This window comes from Gnatocerus cornutus, chromosome 5 (genome assembly GCF_029298725.1).
Source record: "Gnatocerus cornutus isolate USDA-ARS CGAHR chromosome 5, icGnaCorn1.1, whole genome shotgun sequence".
NCBI classification, from domain to species: Eukaryota; Metazoa; Arthropoda; class Insecta; order Coleoptera; family Tenebrionidae; genus Gnatocerus; species Gnatocerus cornutus.
The window spans coordinates 9,083,089-9,106,954 of NC_142237.1; the positions used below are offsets into that span (position 1 = coordinate 9,083,089).

Sequence of the window (23,866 nt, forward strand, 5' to 3'; positions counted from 1 at the left end):
AGTAATGATTTATTATAGTCCATCCGCCTCTCGTGTCGTCTTAATACAACAACTTCACGTAGCTGACAGCAAATAAACACAAAAATTCGCGCACAAAAAGATCTTGTATCGAGTGCTGAGGTATTGTGTGCCAACTAGGTTGAATCGCGAGATGATGACCTGGTATTTTTCGAAGATTCTCCTTTGGAATGTATTCTTTGCTGCGTTCACGGATCGATACAAGAAGAAAGCTCAAATTTTTTCCCTTAAATTAAATTAAATCACTGGCAATGATAAATGCTCGCAAGTATTACTGTTTACGTAATGTAAAATGGTAAAGCTAGCTGGTAAAACCCATTAATACCGTTTCAAATGGTAATGATATGTAATTGTACCGAAAAAAGGGCATTAGCGTCGGGAAAACTAAACATGATGAATGGACCGAGCTGTGGCCCCAAACGTGATTATTTTAGCGGTAATTCAAAATGTTTGCGTTCGTTTTAAAAGAAAATCATTTTATTGCTGGGATTTTGAATCGCATAACGTGGAAACTGTTTCACGCTTTTTGAATATTCACTTTTAGGACAATGGGATAAGTAGTTAGCACTGAAGTTTGTTTAATTCTATTATACCCATTCATTTCAGTATCTTTTATAAATAGTGGTAAAATAAAACTACTGTGAAATTTCTATCATGAAGCTAATTAGGTGATGTGCGAACAAGAAAAGTTTTCGTATTTAGAATTTTATTTTAAAATATTAGTTTTCTATTAGAGCAATGTGATCATCTGTTGTAATAATAATCTGCAGGCACGAATTAAAAGTCGTACTCATGCTAAACACGCTTTGGTAAATTGAACAAGGTCTACAACAATTTACGGCTTGCAACAATTTAATCAATAACACTAAACAAATTTTGGAAAAAATGTACTAGAGAAGTGGATTTTTTTAATGGATTGCCAGCTGATTTTAAATCTGAAGTCCGTTTTGCACTATCAAGTCCGGATTCAGAAACGAAAATGATGAAAATGAAATGATGTTTTTAGATTGTACTGTATAAACATTTTATTTTTTTATTTTTTTTTTGAAAACTAGCAAATTTAATTTAATAAGCTGTCCAACGACCTATAAAACTCATCGCTAAAGTTAGTACTTACTCTGATAGTTCGAGGGGCAGCTGAATCGGCAACGGCTAATTTATTGACGGCGAAATTAAAATCCTAATATAAGAGAGCATATAATAATCTTTAGCACATGTTTCGATAAAGCTTTGTATTTACTACGGATATTAAGTAATTCATAATGAACGAGGACGTTACTTGTTAACGTCCGAGTTTTTTATGAATTACTTAATATCCGTAGTAAATACAAAGCTTTATCGAAACATGTACGAAGGTGGCAATGTTACCACTCAACAGTTCTGCAAATTTCCAATTTTTGACGGAAGTTTTGAACGCGATGAAACCGCGAGAAAAGCATTTTCCAAGATATTTTATGTTAGAATTAATACAAATAAATGCAGATCTTCAGAATGTTTTTAATTTTGGTCTTTGGAGTTGCTTTCCTTTGCATAAAAACGTTGAATATTATGGATTAATGGCAACTGTGCTATTATGAGACGGTAACTATGCTATTATGAAACAGTAACTATGTTATTAGGAATTATTTGTATCATCACTATTATGATGTACTTTACACGTAAGCATACAAAGGTATTAGATACATCTTAATGTTCATGTTTCGATAAAGTTATTAAGCAACAATAAAAAAAAACAAAAGAGAACGCAGTGTACTAAATTAAAACTTGTTTTACAAATATTTCAAATATTTAATTCTACTTTGACAGGAACTTTCCACTGCTCTAGTTCAAATTTTATCAACGGCTGAAATTTTTTAGGTCATTAGATTTATTGATAAAAATTTGACTAAACTCAAGTCTCAATAAGCCAAAAAGGTTTCTTGCAAGCAACTTTGTGATGGAGCCATGATTGTGGCGAAACTTTTACGAGATTAAACAGGAATATTTGCGTATATACAGCCCATTAGTGAATTGTAGTTTGCATACTAGTACCACAATTAGGTAGTTAGAATATGAAAACCGTTCCAGCCCTTAAGACCGAAACGAATGTGGAGTCTGTAAACTTTCATTGCTCACATCTGCATGAGTTTAAAAGCAGAGTCGGCAGTAAAAGCCAAAGCTAATATTGTAACAATTTAAAAAAGCAGACGCGGCTATGTTCAAGACACTCGATAAATTTCCCATAAGAAAGACTCTAAAACAAATTTCTTTCATTACTCGAACGACTTTGAAAATCAGCGTCGCGTCAATTTGAAAGTTTTAAATCGCTTTTCCATGTATAATGTATAATGCCATCAAAACCGCTGCCTCAAAATACGGCCAAAGCGGATTTTTCCATAAATCCCAAACAAAACATACCATCGAACTGTGGCTTGCGAGAATTTGAATATGTGACGAAGGCCGACCGAAATGTCTACCTATTTGTTTTCAACCCATTCGCCTTTGGACTTGATGAAGTTGGCGAGCTTCAAATTTCATCAATCAAACTTAGCCTGTACATAGCGTAGAAAAATCCCAGAGATGGATGGAGAATGAAATATTGTAGAAATTTTTAACAAGGAGACTCGTTTTATTATTTTCGTTCCGAGACGTCGATAAAATTGAAATGGACCAATAATCCGGGGCGACATCTTTCATTTGTCTAATAAAAATTGAGGAGCGTTTTAAAAAGCCAACGTTGTTTATGTTTGTATCGGAAAATTGAAGAGCATTGACGTAATCATGATGTTTTATTGCAATTCTGTTACGGCCGACTTATTGAAAGTTTTGTTTGTTTTGGATAATGCTTTTTAAAAAACACTTTGATGGTATTAAAAAGAGTGGGATGAAAATCGAAATTTGACAGGAATTGCTGAAAAACTCGCTAAATAACTCGCATCTCTCATAAAGCGCCGAGTGTTCCTGGCAAAATGCTTCAAAGATGAGCTTGGAACAGGCTTTATAGGTTGCAGCTTTTTCTCTTTTGGCAATGTAATTACGCTTTTCTGGCATGATAATCATGTACGTTTTTTCTCAAGAGTTTTATATTAATAGAGAAACTCGGGGCCTTTTCGTCAAACAGCGTTATTTTTTCTTAAAACTTCCGGACTCCCTCTCGTAATTAAAATTAGTTTCATATTTTGCTTTTTACTCAAATAACGTGCTTTAACAAAGAATCCGGAAGCAGAACATGATGGATTTTTTAATGAAGAACGTAACACACGGATTGGTAATATTCCCCAGACACATTAATCCTAAACACATTTAGTTCTTATCATACATTTTTCAAAAGAACGTGAAACTATTAGTGGACTCGTTCCAAAGACCGGAGATTTGTACGAGTATGTTTAAGACTTGTTTCTTTTAGTAACGACGTAATTATGCTTTTTGAGAAGATTTATCTCCCAACTGCTTATATGAATAGTAAATTTTCCGGTTTCCTGAAATTAAAAAAGGGGCGAAATCTTGGCAGTCCTCCCGCAAGCTCCGTCTAATTAAAAACGAATTTAATATTCCTTGGACGATGAAAGCAAAAAATGTATGATTTATGAACGGGCCAATCTGCAATCGAAAGTGCCCCAATAAATGATTCATTATATTTTCCGAGATAAAAAGAGATTTCTCGGATTTCGACTCCCTCAGAAAATTAATTGTAAGAAGCGCTCTACACACAATGAAACAAAGCGCAATAGTCCACAGAGATCACCTCGTCGACAAACAAAAGTTGGCTCTTTAATATTCATATTCTATTTGTTGGAGTGTGTGGCAAGCCCTACGTCTGTAATTACGAACGCAGGGCCGGACTAAATAAAAACTGATTCAAGTACGTCGTTTCCACTACACGACCCCTTGAATCGGGTTTGAAGTGTCCAAAACGACATCCAGCAAAAGAAACTGTGTCACTTTAATATGAAACCTAATGTTTGTTCGATGCCCGAGGGAAATTTTATGTTTTTGCCCATCGATCTAATTTTTTAAAGGAAGAACAATGTTTGGATAGTGTGGGCAGTCTCACAAAAATCATTTCCTACATTTAATTGAATTGTTCGATTTTTTGTTTTCGTTTAACCGCGAGACGTTAAAAGTTTGCTGAAGGTAAGTTTGCGAAAATTATTTTACGGTGATTCCCTGAAGCATACACTTCGCTAACTTGTTGGTTCTGAAACTTGTGGTTGGATAGCACAAGTGGATTTTCTCGACAAATTTGACTTGTTGCCGCTGTTTTTTGGCTTGGAGACAAGATTTTGCTCGTTTTACCGGCAAAATCAAGACTTAATTCAAACAGACAGTTACACGCGAGTGGTACTATTTGCGAAGAGAACGAGACAAGCTGCCATGCTAATAAAGGCTTAAAATGTGTTATAGTTATTATCAAATCAAGCGGCTTAATTTTTGCCCATTTTAAATTAAAGAACAAACTTGCAAACTAATTTCATTGGATTTTTGGATTCCGTTCATTTGACGTTTGATTGAACGTTGAATAGTTGTGTTAACAAATTAGAAAATTTTAGAGCAGAAAGTTGCTAATGTTTGTTTTGGTGTAAAGAAATCAATAAAAAAACTTGTTTAGAAACAAAATATCTAGTTTGTAATGTTTTTCAATGTTTATTTTTCTTATGAAAGTAAAAAACAAATTTAAAAAATGGTGGATGCGCCGGGCAAAAATAATTTAAACCAAAGCTTTCTGCAGTATCATGATTTTGAAAACATAACATTATTACATAACATTTTTTTCATATACTATAAGTGGTAGTGGAATCTCATGTAACCTCAAATGACTTCAAAAGCATTGCCACAGACAGAAATATTAATTCACTAACTATGGGAATAAGCAGTCCTTGTTTGCAAACTTATAATAAAACGAACAAAAATTTAAAACGTTACAATAACCTTGTTTGTAAAATTAGAAGCTTATTTCTCATTTCAGTTGAATTATTCTATTCATTACAGTGATTTAACATTATAAGACATATGGAACAACGTAAATAAGTAGATGCTCTTTTTTTGTAGCAAAATTGGAATCAGTTTTTTGTTAAAAAGGTTTTCTCATAGTTAGAGCAAATTAGTACAATGTTGGAGTGTGCTTATTATAAGCACGTCGATATTTTGTAATAAAGGAGATCTGTTTGTAGTAGATCGTTATTGGCTTGCAGCAAACTATTACCATTCCTCTCAAACAGTTGATATTTTTACAGCAAAACACATTTTGTGAATCAATAATGTTACTTATTTGGTTGATTTTACAGAAATTAGTTTATACAATCAATAATGTCAAATCAATAAAATGTGAAACAAAATATAAAATATACGAAAATATGATAATAAGAAAAATCCGCGTTTTAGTTATGACTTTTTACTGCCACCAATTCTTTGACTTATTTTATCGTATTATAGATTGGTTTGCTTTTACAGATAGAATGGTTTAATAATAAAAACTTTTTCCGGGAATATTTGAAATAAGTGGGAAAAAGAGCACTTTGTTCTACGGTCATAAAACTGCTGCTGCATTTAATAACGAAATGTACGTAGAAGAAAATATGAAGCTGGAAAAATATTATTGGCATTCGCGCGACTTTAAATAGTAGCCGATTTAAATGCAGAATTAAAAAACACGGTCTTTACAGCCGCTGGAAAATGTACGACAAAAGGACAAAATACAAACAAGTTTGCAGAAATAAAACTTTCTTAGATTTGCGCTTTTATGACAAAAATAGTTTTAATACTATTTTGAGAAACCAAATATTGTGTTTTTTTAGATTGGCGCTAACTTTCTACCTTTAAACCTTCTTAAACTTTACTTACTTCTGCAATAAGTAATTTTATAAACTTTGAAAGCGCTAATGTTATAATTCCATTTATCTCAAGAAAACGTTCAGAAACTTGATTGTTATGTTTGTGTCAACAGCTTGGCATTATTTATTTCTTTTAGGTGAGAATTTTACAACTTCAATTTTACTTTACGTTCACATTCTTCTTGGATGTTGTTCACACATTGAGTAAAACTATTTGGAAACTATTCGATCGTGTCTAGTAAAACTTTAAGAGCTCACTTCACTAGCCTCTATGTAAATTAAACACCCCCAGACATGCACTAAAATGAATATCTTTTATGCGAATGCAACCAACTATACACTAGAGCGTACACCTCTTTCACGTAGCATAAACTCTTAACACGTCTATTGGGAAGCGTTTCTTGCCTTTGAGCGACAAATACACTCACCACCGTCTCACTTTTCCGCAAGAAACAATATTTATTGTTCGTTTATTTATGCAGTAGAAACACAACCCTTTGAAATTCCCTCGTCGTGATCGATGTGAAACTGCACCCGTGAATGCAGTCTCTTAAGTGCTGCCCTCCCGAGACCTTCGTCATTTCACTCGAACAAAAAGCGAATTAATCGTCCATTAAAATGCACATGTTTGTGCTAGCCAGCATAATATTCGAGGCTTTTGTAATGACTTTCCAAAAAAAACTTTTAATCTGAAAACTTGGATGTTGTTTTGCGAACAGAAAGGGAAGGTGGATTAACGGACTAAAGTTGCAAACGTCGCAAAAAGGCACAATGGCGTAATTGGGGTTTCGAATGCGGTCGCGATCTATTCTCGTTTTCATGGGAGATCGTTATTTTTCAATTTTTGAGGGGAAGACTATGACAGATCGGTTTTATGGGTGGCCAGAGAGCATCAGCCTTATCGGAACGATAAAAAATATTTTATTTGCCACGATTTTTTCCATGTATCCACAGATGTTTGGGGAAAAACTATTTTATTTCACTTGGCTTTATAAATTCGCAAAGTTCTTTTCGCAGAACTGCCAGCAAAAAATCGAAATACATACAATTCACTGATATTAAAAATTGGTTAATTGATGCTTTGCTGAAGTGCTCTAATTTAATCAAAATTTGTAAATATTTGAAAAACTTACAGTGCATTCTATACAATTTCAATTAAAGCGAAAAATGTAATTTTCAATAAATAATTTGTTTTGAAGCACGGAAAATTTTATGTATGCTAGCACAACGAAGCGTGTAGTTTGAAAATAAACTAAAAAAGTAAACGTAAAAGTGTTTAACTTAAAACGGTGTTATTTACATTAAGCAAACATTTAACATGTGTAAAAATATAATAATATCTATTAGGAATATTTTAATTTTATGCACATATCAATTTTTTCATAAAATTTTTATCCTTATCGCTTCCCCGATGCGAATTGTTCGAATTTTTCTTATTTTTAAATTTGTTATAAATATTTTAAGAATTTGAATCCACATAATGAGTAATTCCGACTAAAGTGGTGCACCGTGACATTTTAAAATTTCGCATTTTTCGCATGCATAGACTAAAAAATTATTTCTAGAAATTTTTACAAGACTATCATATCATAGAAATTGTATTGATAAGATTATAGGAAAACGTTTCGTTTAGTCGATCCATTTTTTTTATACTGCCGATCTTTTAGACACTAAACACGAAAGAAAACTGAGATTCTAGAAAAACCAGATTTTGTGGTTCTGTCAAAATTCAAAAATTACTACATAATTCTCGATAAAGTTCCAATTTGGGATTCGAAAAATTGTTTTTAACTATTTTTTTTTGTTTAAATTGTTAATCTTCAAATTTGTTTTGGCGATCCCAAATTCCTGTTGTTTCCATATGAAATAAAACTAAAAATCAAATGTTTGATAATATTTTATTGGTTGGTAGCTGAGTAAATCTGCTGTTTAAAAAAGAAGTTTAATCCAAATGGATAAATACACATACATATTTAATAAATACATCAGTTCCATAAAATTTCATTAGCATTGAATAATAGGCTTAAAAACTTACCAGAGTTCATATTTTATATTAATGTTGATGTTTAATTAATTCATCAATTAATTAATTAAAACAACTGATCAATGAGTTTAACTAGCTTTTTTAGTAATTAAAAAGAAGAAGAAGAAGTTAATGCGCCTGCATCTGTCAGAAAATTTGAAATTCGGAGTAAAGTAAATAATTTTACTAATAGGTTGTATAAATGCAAATACGCGTTTATCGTCATAACAAAGTCGATTTTAAGAAATCTCATTACAGCAACCGCGTCATAACGTCGATTTAATCAATTTTTTGCGCAACTTTGTTCCTTTGCAACGAAACGGTTGTAATTGCGACGGTTTAACGAGTACGTTTTGTCTTTTTTAATTGATATTTTTATTGAATCGTTTTTAATTTCCTGGCAGTTTTGCTTTGAGTGTGAGGGATTCCAACCATTCGACTCCTCTCAAATTATTACAATTGGACAAAGCCTCATTTGAAATCGGTCCAAATAGGATAATCCGCCCTCGTAACTGGTGAATTCTAATGAAAAATCCACATATCATCCATCAAACGCATTTACGACGCCAATTGTCATCAAACTCCCGCATTTGCTTATTGAATCCATGATCAAGTCGAGCGGGTTTAATCTGGCGATTTGTCAGATCCGCTGCTATAAAAACTGTCCATTATATTAGACCGTAAAATTTTAACATTAAAGAGGATTAATCAGTGTCTTAATAACGTCGTTAGTGCCGTCGTAAATTCTACATAAAACAATTCGAGGATATTAGTTTGCTCTTGTTATCTTCACGCGGGGTTGAGTTGAGATAACAATTTGTAAACAATTTTGCAAAAATGCGAATTCAAAGCCAAGTTGCGAGAAGTACGTAGGTCGGAAGCTGGTCGAGATAAGTGGCGATTTATGGCTTTCTAAATAAAGTTTCGAACGACCTACCTATTTATCTTGACAGTAATAAGAAAATATCTCAGACTTCGATCAAAAACATTTTTCGTAATCAGACAAAAACCAGCACTGCTAATGTTGCTCTCTGCAAAGCGTAATAATTGTACAAGCAAACGAGATGAGGAAAGTTAGCTTTTGAGGTCGTTCCGTTCTCCAGTTAAAGTTTCCTTTGTGACTGTAACAGTTAGAGTTGTTAAAAACTTATTATTCTAACGTTTTTACTATAAGGAAATCCACATAAGAGCACTTGTAATAACTAGAATTATTAAAGTCATTATAAGCAAGTTTCAAGATTTTATTGGACACACAGAAGCTAGTTGTGAAGTGAAGAGAACTGGGTTAAATGTATGTAAATATAGCAATTAAGACCTCCTCTTGTGCTCTCTTTGGTGAACTTGATTTGAGAAAACTTTATTAGAGCTTTAGCCCTGGAATGTGAACGCTTCCGTTTTTTGAATGGGAACGCGTCAATTTGAAACGATCGTTTTTAATCGTCGAGTTATTGTGTATTGTTCAGGATTTTACAAGTTTTCGAGGAATAATAAAACTTTCAGTTTAACACTTTACGTCTTTATTTTATGTTTCGGTACTGCCAGTTATGCCAAAACTCCCTCTATGAATTTATTTAAATGTTAACTCTGATCGTATATGTGAATTGCTTTCCGGGCCGTAACCGTTTCTCCGTTAATTTCCGGCAATGTCAAAGTACAAGTCGTCCAACCTCGAATAATTAAACTCGACGTAAAAGCGTAGAGTTTTTATTGGAGTTAGTCACCTGTGCTAGCGCCCCATTAGCTTTGAACTTAATTTAGGGCATCGACAAAAGTCCTAAAGAGAATCGTAAAGAGAAGGGCTCCTCGTAATTCACTAATTGAAAGTTGTTATTGGAGTAATAGCTCCCCTCGACCCATCTTTAATAATCTGGTAGTCGATGGAGGGTCGAGACATTGGCAATTATTATTCTCTTCCGGAGCAGGTGGTACGGCCGCGAAAACGCCGGATTATTCCAGGACGCCTCTTGAAGAACAGGTGTTTGGCGGGCCCGGATTTCTACGCTCATTTGCAATTTCCGGAAGGATAAAGCGGCGAATGTGGATTGGACTAATTGGGGATAAATCAGGCGAAAGTGGGCGAGGAAACCGCGAATCGGAAACGAACCTAATAATTTTTTCCTCACGTACCTGTGCAGCGACATGTCCAGCTTTCAACCTCACCAAGTCAGTGTGACTCCAGGCGCTGGTAGACCATGGAGAGACGTTTCTGAGATCCTCGTTGAATTTAAAATTCTTCAGTTTGTTGTGCAGGAATTTTCGAATGTTCCACGGGAGGTCATTGTGACCGTCAATTAGAGGCACTTCTTGGAGCAAACGTGTGGCGAACTCCAAGCGTTCCTCGAAGGAGGCACTTGAACTTATTTTTAAGGCGATAGGAACCCCAACCCCTGCTGCCGCCGCCAGCAACAGCACCGTTACTATTATCCACCAATGTCGAGACGACAGCTCGATTCCTGAAATAAGAAGAAAGGTTTTAAGGAGGACTAAAACACAGCAGACGTCTGCGAGGAATGAAACTATTTTATTCGATACGAATCGCAATATAATGTCTTGGCATATCCTTGTAAGTTTTATTAAAAATTTAGAAACTTACGTTGAAACACTGCGATTTTATGTTTATCTTAGTTGATTCGGAGAGATATGCTTCTAGTCGCTCCGCACTTCATTAAGTACACAAACCGAACCGTTTCCTAACTAACTACATTAATATGTAGCTATTCTAAGATATTTTAATGATAACGTTGTGAAGATAACTGAATCAAGGTTGATTTGCTCAAACTAGACGTTAAACTCACGCGTCTGCTTGTCCGTTTGTACAGCCATTTGAATATTACATTAATGAAAGTGTGTGTGAACAATGTCGGGTTGTCAAAATCGCCAATCAAATTTTTTTTTGACAAAACTTAAATTTGGAGATATTTAGCGTCGGTTTTACAAATGAGCGGCAAACGAGCGATTGTATGAATCGAGTTCTACTTTTAGCAGTGACGTCGATCGCGCCGGCCCTTCTGACCGCAAACGGAAAGCCGTCCATTATCCTGCTCCAAAAAAGGAAAACAAACACAAATTAACAATATCCTAAGGCCAGTTGATCCATTTGTAATATTCTCAAACATTTTATCCTTTTCCGTTATGATTCTGAGTAAATAATCCTTCGCCCTGTAAACACAATAGGTTTTTATTGATGGCGAACAGGATGAGCCAGCAAGTGTTGGTGTCAAAATTCCGTGAATAATTGACATTTATGGCGTGTGGACAAACAGGACGCAAAGTCAATCAAATCGGGTTAATAAACAAATTCTGATGTATGAACGTCAATTTGGTCTCTTTGAGGAGTTTCAGTTGATTGTTGCTCCAAGTTGTATTCGAAAAGTGTAAGGTATTAATTACCTGTCGAATACATATTGGTATCAACATAATGATTCGAAGCACCAGTTTCAAACTAATTTCAAGTTAGGGGCACGTAATAATACCTTTGACCAAAACACAGTATTTCCCCCGTAATTTTCTCCGAGCATCTAAGAGCTGTAATATGTGAGATATGTGAGACGTCTACCATTACACAAATTATCGACCGAGGGAAATATTATACGTGGGTATAGCCCATTATATTAGATAATATTCTGTTTGATATCTTGCCAATATCCCGTATTTGTGAGCGGCAATAAAGCTCAATTATAAAATTGACGTTCACGTAATAAAAAATGTCTGCATTTTTAATTTGTCTATTTTGGGACAGAAAGATGGAGATCAAAGAAGGATTTGTTAATTAATTACTTCGAAGTGCGATTATAAAACTCCTAGTGGCAGTAAAAGGAGAAAGACAAGCGTAAAACGGTAAGAGCCTTCCGCTTTTCATTACCTTTAAATTTCACAATTATCGTAAAACAAATTTCCTATTATCGCCATTTATGTAACTAATGAATAACGAAATTTAAATCAGTTAGTTGTTTGAGCTCCGCAGTCTGTGGACCAAATTTTCCAGAAGTTCAACAAACGCCAATTTCAAAGAAACATCTTTCATTGATAACATGATAACAACTACGAAAATGAATGATTTAAAAAAACACATTCATGCTTACTGCTTGACCGCGTTTACATTGTCATGAGCAGAAGAAAAAATTGCAAAAAACACTGAAGTAAATAAATCCAAAAATCCCATCCCAAACCAGTCAAATCCGGAAACCAAGATACTTGCTGATCGCCAAAAATACGCGAATAAAATCAATGTAGCTTTTCGTATAAAGTGTATTTCTTATGGAAAATCAAAGTGAAAATGTAAATCAGAGCAAAGTAAGAATTCGGAAAAACCAAAAATTATCGCGACCATTGAAAATTCTAGGGTCTTATATTTATTTAATCTGGTATGAGCAAACCATTTGAATTGTTCGAATAATTGGGTAAGTACCTATTACCTTTTACCTAGTAAGTACCTTGTTATTGCCGAAATTTTGTTTAAATTAATTCGTGTTTCATGAATGAATAGATTTTTGCGTTTTTTAACTCCAGTTTTTTGCTTTTTTTAAACTAAGAAAAGACCAAAAGATTCAATAACAGGATCTTAAATAAACCAATCTGAGTCATACTTCTAAAAATCTACAAATTCTACCCTTACGCTTTCAACGAAATAAAATTGAAATTTCTAAAAATTTGATCAGGAAAATTCGGATAAATCAGGTTACAAAAGGAGGGTCAAGAGGCCGCTGTACAATTTTTCAGGAATATATTCACTTCTTTGAAAATAAATTCTCAACTTCGGGTGAACACAATATTACATCATTTCAAAATAAACAGTAACAAGAGATCTCTTACATTGGAAGCATTTAATCTCAGCGCCAACAGGCCACGCCAGAGTGGGAAATCATGTTGACTTTTAGTTAGAAAACCGCAACGCGTAAATAAAAGAAAAATATCACTCCTATGGCGGTCGTTCTCCTCTCCGAGCTTAAATGTTACGAAGTAGATTACAAATTAATAGGTGGCAAACTTTAGCAATGACTAAACTAAGTACCTAGTCTCTGCCATGTCTGAAAAGGGGAAGTTTGAATTCAGCTTATGCGTTAAAGTACAACCTCACTAACTGAAACTAATTAATGGAATAAACGCAGTAAATTAGTTTGATAAATAATGTAAGATGATTGCGCAGTCGAAGACAAAAACACTCAGACTGTACTGTATGTGATGTATTCTGTACACCCGCGAGAGTTGAACTTTATTCGTTTAACAAATAGGAAATTTTCCTCTTCATTAACTTGCTTTATATCCTCTGTATACACTAGTACAGACTTAGTACAATACGTCCATTTGTTCGTCTTCACTTTAACACAATTACGCTCTAAATCGGGTTAATACACCAGTTTCAGAAGCTGAAGAGAGAAAAATGATTCAGTTTTGACGAGATACAATTACCCACAATTACATTTCAGTAGATGTGCAGTATTCCTGCATAAAATTGTTCAAGACAAGCTCGTAAAATACACTTTTACATTCATAAATATCCCACGCGGTGTAAAATTTAAAAGAACTTGTCACGTTTCGTTTACGTTTACTTTAGCAATTTCAACCAGTGGATGCATGAGCATATTTTTACAATGAGGCGTGAATTTTTTCGCTTCGGCGTCCTTGCATTGACGTTAATGTCTCTAAAAACCGCAAAATTAATTTCATTCCCACAAAATGCGAGTGACAGGTGCGCCACGTTTAAAATTGGGTGTGTGTGCGTGTGACGAGTTGGTCTTTGGAGTGAAGTTGTGCTTTCACTTATTGTTACAGCGCCGGGCAGCTTTGGATCATTGTATTCATGTTTATAGAATTATTTTCTCCATTCATTCTAAACTAGTGCTAATTTATGATATTTTGGAAAAAGTAAAGTTTGTTTTGCTCATTTTTTTCTACTGTACAGAAATATTTTTGTTTTTTTAAAACTTGCAATGTTGTGGAATTGCTCGATTCTGTTGTGGAATGGCAATTTAATAAGCTATTTAATGACCTGTAAAACTCATTGCTTCTACTTTAGAATCGACTTTCCACGACGACCAAAATTTGTTGACGATTGTTAGACTTTTTTAAGAAAATGTGTAAGAAATTATACAAAAAATTTAAAGAATAGATCAGTTTAAAAATTGTTTGCTTGACGAACAGTTGTTGAATGATCATTTGAGGATTACTTAAGACTTCATTTCAACCAATATTGGAATATGGAGAGCTTCTAACACTGGAAGATAGGGAAGTAGTTAACTACATCAGGCACGAGTAGAATCTCTGAATTTAAAATAAGAGAGAGGAGGCCCTTTGAAATAAGTGACAAATTGAAATAATTTTTCAATTTAAAAGTCGTGCATATGTAAGTACATTCAAAGAAGGTCCAGAACGAAATTGTGCATTAATTAAGGTAATTAAGCCTCCACTGCACGTGTCCCTGCTCTGAAGCTGCTCCCTCGAGCTCAAATATCGGCGCAACAGAATTATGGACATTTGCATGTCCTCGTCCCGAAAACCCAAGCTCTGTTCACTATAAACTAACCCCGAATGGGTCGTGATGTAATAAAGGTGTTACCTCGTGAACACGAACGTTGCTACGAAGCTTAGTCATAAAATGGCCTCCATTAATGTACGCTTTATGTCTTGTTGTGTATTTTTTCAGTTGAGATTAGCCCCTTAATGAATTTAAAATATTCCGTGTCTTGTAATTTAGGTTGAAACCCCAAAGCCGGATTAATCCAGCAACCCATAAAATATGTTAATATTGTCTGGGTTAATTTCAGCTCAGGGATTCATCCTGTACGTCTCCGTTTAACATCAAGGGTTGTATTTCATTTCAAGATCTTTGGAGGCGTTGAATGGGTTCAATTTTATCGAAGGGATTGGTTCTTTTGTTTTTAGATTCGCGGAAGAACAGAAAGTTGAGCGCCACAAAGAAAGGAATTTTTCACTAAAGTAAGCCTTTTGAAAAGAATCGGGATCGACAAGGATAATTTAATATTTGTCATATAACTGCCACCAAAAAAAATTCCAATTTTAGAATACTCAGAATTGCAGTAATGACGTGGTGTCCGTTACATTGTACGGCTGCAAAAGCCAAATTAACATGTAATTACCCTAGAAATTTGTTTTCAAATCATTCCATCAAATTGCAGCGTTTTCCTTGTTAAAAAATAAAATAAATCTAGTGCACGTGTGCCCTAGCGGCCTCTGCGTCGCGCCTAAATTTTTCATTGCAATATTTCATGTCGGTGAAATCCCGTAATCCCATTATTACTTTTAATCAAAATTATATCCGCGCTGCAACAATCGTTCCAAAAAACCGCTAAATATTTAATAACGGCCACAATGATTCTGCAAGCGCTGACATCCTGATTTAAGGCTGATTTCCAGTCGACAATAGCCTATTTTTTCACTGACTGCCTCTGAACAGGCGACATTTCGTGAGCAATTAAGCCGCCAGCAACTTTTTAATTGCGTTACGTAAGGGTAGCCGCATTCAATAACTCATCGCGATTACAAAGTGCCGCTCCGGTACTGCTCGTCCGGAAGGAACTGGAAACAACTACTTCCGGTAGTGTATGGGCCGGGATATTGGATTATGCGGTAACTTAATTGTTTCGTATCCCCGAAGACATGGATGAAGCGTGGTGATTAGTTTTATTCAATTTGTCGGGATAGATTTTTAAGGGATGATTAATTACCACATTAAACTGCTGGAAAAATTGCATTTTCCAGCTGAAATTAAAAAATTACACCTGAATTTTTATAACGAGCTCTTTCTATAAAACACTGCGTGATGACCTGATGACGATTGTTTGGATTTACAGGTCAATAAATCCGTTTTTATTTTTCGACATTAATTAAAAATGTTATCTTCTGTTGGATACTAAAACGTGAATGAACCATTAAAACGCTTCTTTCAATTAAAAATATACTGAAGTACCCCAAAGCCCGTAATGTGCTGTCACACAAAGAACGGGCTTTACAAGACAACTCGGAATGGCAAATAAAATATGCAATAATAAAGCCGAAGATTACAACGCAAGTACAAAGTCGAATAAGCCGAAGTAAACACCGAGAAAGCTCCCAGAAGCCGTACAGAGAACGAAAGGACATGAATACCACGACCAACAGCATAAAGCAGCTTTTCAACTTAAAAATTACATTTAAATATATCGTCTTTTCATCTAATGAAAACCTCTAAGCTCCGCCAAGCCTTAGCTGATCATTTCACGGAGACATTCGCGCTGTTGAATAATCCAACAATCCCATCGAGTTTGACACAAAGCAAGTCCCGTTTCAAATATTTACTATTCCGGTCTGCAATTTTATAAAATAAAACCATTTTTGCGTATCCAGGCAGAGCTCCACACGTCCCGTTATTCAAATATGCACCGCCTCCGCCTTCACGTTTGTACACTTCAGTGTGCACGCATTGTTTGATAAGGGACGATAAGGAAGAGCGTTGTCTTCGCAAAGAGAACTTTACAGGCAATTATTATCTCGACGGTTAACTGCTGAAAATTTGCATTAGCGAACGTTTCTGAAGTTGTTGGAGTTTGTTTGAAAATCAACGTGATTAAGGAAAATAATGAGCGTGATATCGAGTGGGGATGAGAGAGCTGATTTTAAAGTCTAAAAAGCTAAAAGCTACGTAGGTTGCGTTATAATTTCTACGTAAGCCGGCTGAAAAATAAACGGATAAAGTTGGTGCTAAATTAAGTACTACTTAGTTTTATCCAAATGGATGGTTTCCGGATGTCAAAGCGACCATTTAAGTTTAAAGTAAAGAGAGACTTTTTTTATTCTCCAAGCGACTGTTTGTTTATTAATTTTACTGGACTAAAGTAGATCCCGACTACAAACAAAATCGTTTGTTTTCGCGCTCTTTTTGTCGACAAAACACGTTTTTATTCAAGAACACAATCCAATTCACAGACGTTAAATTCACAATCACGAGTATTCTAGCAAGTCTGAGTGTTCTAATGATAACAGTTACAGTGTAAATTGAAATTATTTTCTAGGCAATCTTAACTAAAAACTGAATTTTCATTTCTCAAATGCGAACGAAAAATGACCGTTTTTTGACCGCCTTCATTTTTGTCTGTACTAAGGTGGCGCCATCTATCGTTAATTTTTTAAATTACATCAAGATACCGAGATTACTCCCAATTTTATAATTATTTGGGTGGAATCAAATCGACAAACTGCACAAATCGACTGTTGAATTATTGCAAATGTCTAGGAGTGACGAAAAGTGCCATTTTGCTCTCGCCTTCTATAATGAAATAAGGCTCGGCCAAAAAAGAAACACTTTTTGGCCTTGGTACACAAATAACTAATCTTAAAAACCGATTGTTTTATTTTGATTTCATTTTAAGGGCGTCAAGCTTAAACTTAAGAAATTGTCTGTAAAATTAGAATGCGAATATTAAATAAGATTGTACTCAATTAGTATTTGATCGCATTTCAATACAACTTTTCGACGCTTTAATTACAATGCTAGGAGTGTTTTCGACCCTCAACAACAAATAATGCTCTAAAAACTTAACGCCTCTAGAAAAAGCCCGCCGATAAGCGCGCATCGCCGGTGAAAATCCGTTGAAATTAACACGGTTTCACAACACTTTAGGTCCGGTTCTTCGTTCTCTAATCGCCATTTTCTAACTTTCCCGGAATAGAAATGAATGTTTAATGTTGCGACAATACATTAAACTTATCTCCCAGTTGCAAGATGCAGCATAACATCAACAAAGCTCCGGAATATGAGAGATGGCATCTCCCCGTGCATTATAAAGCACGTAATAAGCCTTTTTATTGTTTAAGGGCCGGAGTTACGATGCGACAATTCCGGTGTTGGCAATTTCCGCTAATTCAAACCGGCATTTAATGATCAGCGCTCGTATTTTATCTTCAGGGGGAATGTAGTGTGTACTGTAGTTTTTTTGTTGGGAAAAGATCTCTCGCTGAAACGTGCCGAATATCGGAGAAAGAACATGGAAGTAGGTCGGGGAATTGGGTCAGAGCACGTTCAGGGAACTTTCAAAAAATACGAACTGACCCTCGTAATTAGTTTTCGCGCCGAATAATTAACACTCGTCGCTATAATTACATCGTACGTATTCATCAAGAGACCGGAAAAATCCGCTTGTTCGACTTGTTTCGACGGTAAATCCCGGACATAAATATCGGAGGGGCTTGGGCTGGACAGTTGATTGAGTCCAGGAATTAATGAACTGCGCGCGGGGAAAGTAATGCGAGAAATGGGAAAACGCCGACTAAAGAAACGAAATTTTTTTTTACACGGAAAAGCATTAAAAATATGAACTTACTGACATTTTTGTTTGACAACAGTTTGGATTGACATCTGGCCATAAAAAACATAAGAGGATTATTTTTTCTTGAAGAAACCTCTTGGGACCTCGACGACGAAATTTAACCGAAAAGGGTTAAAACGAGCCCTAAAGATCTGATGCAGCCTTTTTCTAAAGTAATTTTATCTGCACGCAATTAATACGAATTGTATTTGAGTCGTGAAATAAGTACGATGTCGGCGTCGATTTCATAAAAATTGAAAATATATGACGCTTTTTGCTAAGTTAGCGAAAGCAGGTGTGAAAAGGACAAGACGTCTCCGGAGACAGTTTTTTATTTTGTCTTCTGTATACTTTATAGTACGTAAAATCTACTTAATTCACCGTAAAATATAGTGCTGTTCTCGACATAATAAGAAACGCAGACAGATTGGCAAAAACGTGGAGAAAAATTGAAAGATTAATAGCAAACTTCGCGCTAATAGAACGTTGGGCGTGCCGCAGTGTCAAACAAATTGATGAAACTCGGTAAGAAGAAATCCCGAATGGGCAAAGAACTTGCAGTTATTGGCGATGAATCAGAAAGCGTTTTCCAGGAGACAGTTTTAACCCTGATTTCCATCGATCGGTGGAAAAAACGTACTAATTTTGTATAAATCATCATAAGCACACAAATTCCTTTGACACGCCATAAAGTTGATTAGGTATCTGCCAAGTTGGTTATATTTCAGCTCATTTTACGACAATTTCGACGTAAAGTAGAGTTGGCAAAGAAGTACGTCCAATTTTCTTTAATAACTTGAATCGCTGGAGCAATTATTTACGATGTCTCAAATGCACCAGAACGCAAATCTGAATTCCGACACAAGTTCGGTTTATTTCTTTACGGATCGGTGCACACAACCCTGAAAAACTTGGAACATAAATCAGAATTCCACATGCGAAATAGTTTTTACGAGACAAAAACTTTATTGCAAGTCTCTCTAAAAGCGAGGAAAGTGCTGAATAGAAAATTTTTATTATCCCGGATGGTTTAGTCCCTCCACAAGAAACACGTCGCCTTTTTATTAGTGAAAAATATCAAGTTTAAAATGTAAATACTAGTACAGGAATTTCATTTCGGCTCGTTTTTCGTACACATATCAGCTCGGTTCCAATATTCTTTATTAGTGCGAATCGTAAGAACAAAGTAGAATATAAATTGGAATTTTAAGCGCGAAAAAGCTCGCGTAAGCTTCTTCGCAGGTTAAATAATCAGACCGAGCAGTGTTGACGCGATAATTCCCATCCAATTTCTGGATTACACGTTCGCCTCGCAAGATTCTGATCTTTGCAAAGATGCGTATTGCGATCACGTTGCAGTTTAAGATGCATCTATTAATTCCCGGGATTCCGAAAAATCCCAGATGTGGGTAGACAACAACCTGGAAAATTTTTCATCAAGTGTAGCTACTTCGGTAATTTCTCTATAACACAACTCTCGCCACCGCCGCAAACGACAGAAAACATTAATCAAAACGGCGAGGGTGGAAAAGTTGAATGAGCCGCCCCCGGAAAGTAGATTTAAATCGAATGTGATTTTTCCATCTACTTGAAATTAAACATGGCAATAAATCTCACGTTACAATAAGATATTGGTTCTTCGAATTGTAACTACACGAAACTAATTAAATTAGTGGTGGAAATAATTATGTGCATGCAGTTGCAGAAATGCAGAAATTAAGCGGTTTAAGCCCTCACGTCTTACCACAGTGCTGAAACGAACAGTGGCGTTGCCAAGAAACCTCACAACCCCTTGTATTCTGAACGAGGCGGGATGATGATCGTAAAAACGCTATCTTTCACTGGAAATTTCCCAAATTCATTTCACAGAAACGCAGATTATACAAATAATAAAAGGCAATAAAACACACGGAACGAGCGGAGTTCCAAACGAGTGGAACTCTATTCGACAGACGCGTTTTGTCGCGACATCTTGTAGGTGGTACAGTAGAACCTTTTAAAGGTTGGGTTGAGTTTTTTCAACAACTTAATCTTCCTCGGGAATATTTTATGGAACATGAAGCCACTCACTTCTTTTTAAGTTTTTACCTCATTCAAGGAACTTTATGAATTTAATTTTCCACAAATTGTTGCAACCGTGCAGCAGCTTTTCCTTAAAACTTTAAACTTGCTTTGCTTTGCTTGATATTATTTAGTTTTTGCTAGCTTCTTTATGTATGTTTCGTTTTTCTCATTTCTCTTACCGTGGCTTGAAATGCATTCCCCAGAATAAAATATCAGGACAATTGTGCAAAACTTGATTTTACACATTTTTTCTTTTTTAATAATTTTTATACGAAATTTTTCAAGTCAAGAATTAAAATTTTCTAATATTTAAATCTTTTGTCCTACAATTTTGCAATTTGGAAAAGTTAAAAAAAAATAAAAAAACCGAAAATTTGAGTCTAACACTACAACCTTGCAATTTAGTGGAGTGAGAACTATTAAACAAAAGTAACTTCCTCAAATTTTGTAGCTATAGCAATGAAATTATAAAAATTACGAATTTTAGCAACAGATACTGGCAACTTTTGTTTGCGCTTGAAAAAAAAAATCTAAAATTTTAGTCTTTTGCTCTACAATGTTGCAATTTAGTGAAGTAAATAAATTATTTAAAGTAAGTATCTTCCCCAAATTTTGTCGCTGTAGCATTAAAATTATTAAAATTACGAATTTTAGCAACAGATACTGGTAATTTTTGTTTGCTCTTAAAAATAAAAAATGCTAAAATTTGAGTCTTTTGTCCTACAATTTTGCAATTTGGCAAAGTTAATAAACAATAAAAAAAATGTAACTTTCTTAAATTTTGTAGCTATAGCACAAAATTATGAAAATTACGAATTTTAGCAACAGATACTGGTAATTTTTGTTTGCTCTTAAAAATAAAAAAATCTAAAATTTGAGTCTACCCCTCTACAATCTTGCAATTTGGTGGAGTTAATAAACTAGTCAAAAAATAACTTTTTAAAATTTCGTAGCTATAGCCCTAAAATTATCAAAATTACGAATTTTAGTAACAGATGTTGGTAATTTTTGCTTGTATAATTAATAATTTTTTTTTTAATTAGAGAATAACTACAATCGTAGTTTAATTTTAATTTAATTAGAGAATAACTACAATCGTACAATTCGGTAAAGTTAATAAAGCATTCAAAACGAGAAACTTCTCCAAATTTCGTAGCTGTAGCACTAAAATTGTCAAAATTACGAATTGTAGCAACAAATATTGTCAATTTTTGCTGAAATAAAATTATCCAAAATTTGATTCATTTGCTCTACAGTTTTGCAATTTTATAGAATTAATAAACTTTAAAAAAAATTGACTTCTATAAACTTCGTAGCTTTAGCATTAAAATTATCAGAATTACGAATTTAAGCACCAGATGTTGTCAGATGAGATAATAACATGTTTACCACTGTGTTAAAGCAAAATTGTGCAAGTTGTTAAGCTAAACTACTTTAGAAATGCCTGTTCACTGCTCCAGTACAAATTTTGTCCAAAATTGCTGGTAGTTCAATTACATATTCCATCACAATCGAAGCGTTCCCTTGACCGAATAATCCGTCGCTTTCATTTTTGAATGTCGTAAATTTGGAATAAATCCAGATAAAAAAATATGCAAATCGCGTTAAATTAAAATGTGTGTTAAAATTATTCCACAGCGGGCGCAATAAAAATCGCGATAAAACGTGGGAGCGATGGTTTTATTGACGATTTTATAACGCGTTCAAGTAGGACACACCTAAATTTAAATCGACAGGCAAAATCCATAAATCGAAATGAGCGAATTTAAATTTAAAGCTAGGAAAATACATGTAGGAGCAGCGAACCATAAACAGTAAAAATTATAGCGCACTAACCAGAACTAGGTCGATAAGTTTATAAGTGTGTGCAACTAACCTGAATTGTGGAGAATAACCGAGAATGACGACCAGATTTCGTGCGATTTGCTTCGAATTCAAGTTTACGATCGCTTAAGATACGATTTCTGCAAAGATTACGTTTTACAAATTCATAGAATCATAGCAGAATCACGTTAGAATGTAAAATGCAAACTTCGCCAGATAACGAAAAATGGCACAAAATGTTTTGTTTTTTTTGCGCTTTTACAAGTTATGAGGCGGTTCGCTGCACTGCTGGTAGAAATATTGTTTCGGTTGATCTTTATTCAGTCGCAAGCTGCGCGTTGTAGTGTATTTAACGGCTTTAGTTGTTTTGTTTCAAAACTGCAACTTGTATCTCTTTATTTAAAGTATTTTGTTTTTCCATTTTGTTGAATTCTGGATGTGCAGCACTACAAAAAGTAATGTACTCGTAATGTTGTATACCATCATATTTTAAAATTGTAATAAACCAACAACAGGTTAACTCATCCACGTTTACTTAAACTTAATGATCCTGATGAAAGTTGTGCACATTACGATACCGTTTTATGTACTTTAAAAATCATTTTTCACGCTAGACGCGTTCTGAAATTTTTGCAATTTCCATGTTTCTCGTCTTAACAAAACCTTAGAATGTTAACAACGTTCCTTCCGACTCGTACCTGGCAAATGTCTGGCTTTAACACCGCTTTGACACTTGTTGAGATTAATATTGATGAGTCAGCGTACATTCTTGGCCTTCTAACTTTAAAACTAGATTAAAGACGACGCGGTAGTTTGTTTCCGGCAGAACAGAAGATATTCTTTTAGCATTAGTAGAATAAATGTTTAAAGTTTTGCACTTTTACGAACATAAAAGAATATTTATAGTGTCCGCTCGCGAAAAACACTCGAACCGTCGGTGCAATTACCGTTCGTTTCTCAGTGTTTTCACGTGCTATAAAATCCGGGGAATTTGTTTGATATGCTTGTCTGCACATTCTTCTAAGTTTGGACGTCCATTTTTCGTGGTTTTACACAAGCATAGTGACCTACTTTGTTAATTATAGTTTTTGTAGTCTATTTCTCGGGTTCGAAAATGGTGGAGGCGCCGGGAAAACTTTTAATCATCTGAAAGAATTATTTCAAATCATGTAACTTTGAGACATCCGAAGTTGTGACAGTTTGTAATAAAAAAACTTCGAAGAAGTCGTGTGTTATTTACGTATTTATCGGAAACGCGCAGACTCGAAACAACGGAGGTTGGGGAAATAATCTGTTCGACCGAAGTTTATTGCCCCAACTTTGAAATATTAACTATATAATTTATACGTGTAGACCAATTAAAATTTCCGAGCAATTTCTCGTTTAGAACAGAGAAATTCGCTTCGTTTAATTCACATCAAAAATGCCTTTGTTTCTGTGGGTAAATCATTGAAATTTTTGCCTTTAGGGGTCGCAACAAAGAACTGGAAATATTTTCATTGAACGATGTTTTTTTCACAATGTGACATCAACAGGTATTTTGGCAAAGTTATTACGATGCATCCAGGAAAAATGGGTATAACCGATCTGATGTATGAGGCCGTACATTGTGACAGTTACAAATATTAGAGGAAAACGTCGCATCAACATCATACATCAACATTTTAACCAGCAGTCGTAAAAGTGGAATCAATTTCTTGCCAAGTGTCGAGGCGTTGTAAATTGATGCTATTTGTTGGGTGGAAAAAGAGGCGAGAAACTGTAAAATGCCGCATCTCTGTGAATAGTTTCGTGATTAGTGCTTCTATAAATCATAACTGGCACTC

General features: G+C 34.8%; 1 protein-coding gene across 1 annotated transcript in view; it reads right to left on the reverse strand.

Moving 5' to 3' along the window:
* Nucleotides 1-23,866, reverse strand: part of LOC148174188 (dipeptidase 1-like) — a 122,480-nt gene that overhangs the window by 31,008 nt on the left and 67,606 nt on the right. The window contains exon 5 of the mRNA XM_088035449.1: nt 9,979-10,304. Within this exon, the coding sequence (XP_087891575.1) occupies nt 9,979-10,304 (326 nt within the window). The remainder of the gene's footprint in view (nt 1-9,978; nt 10,305-23,866) is intronic.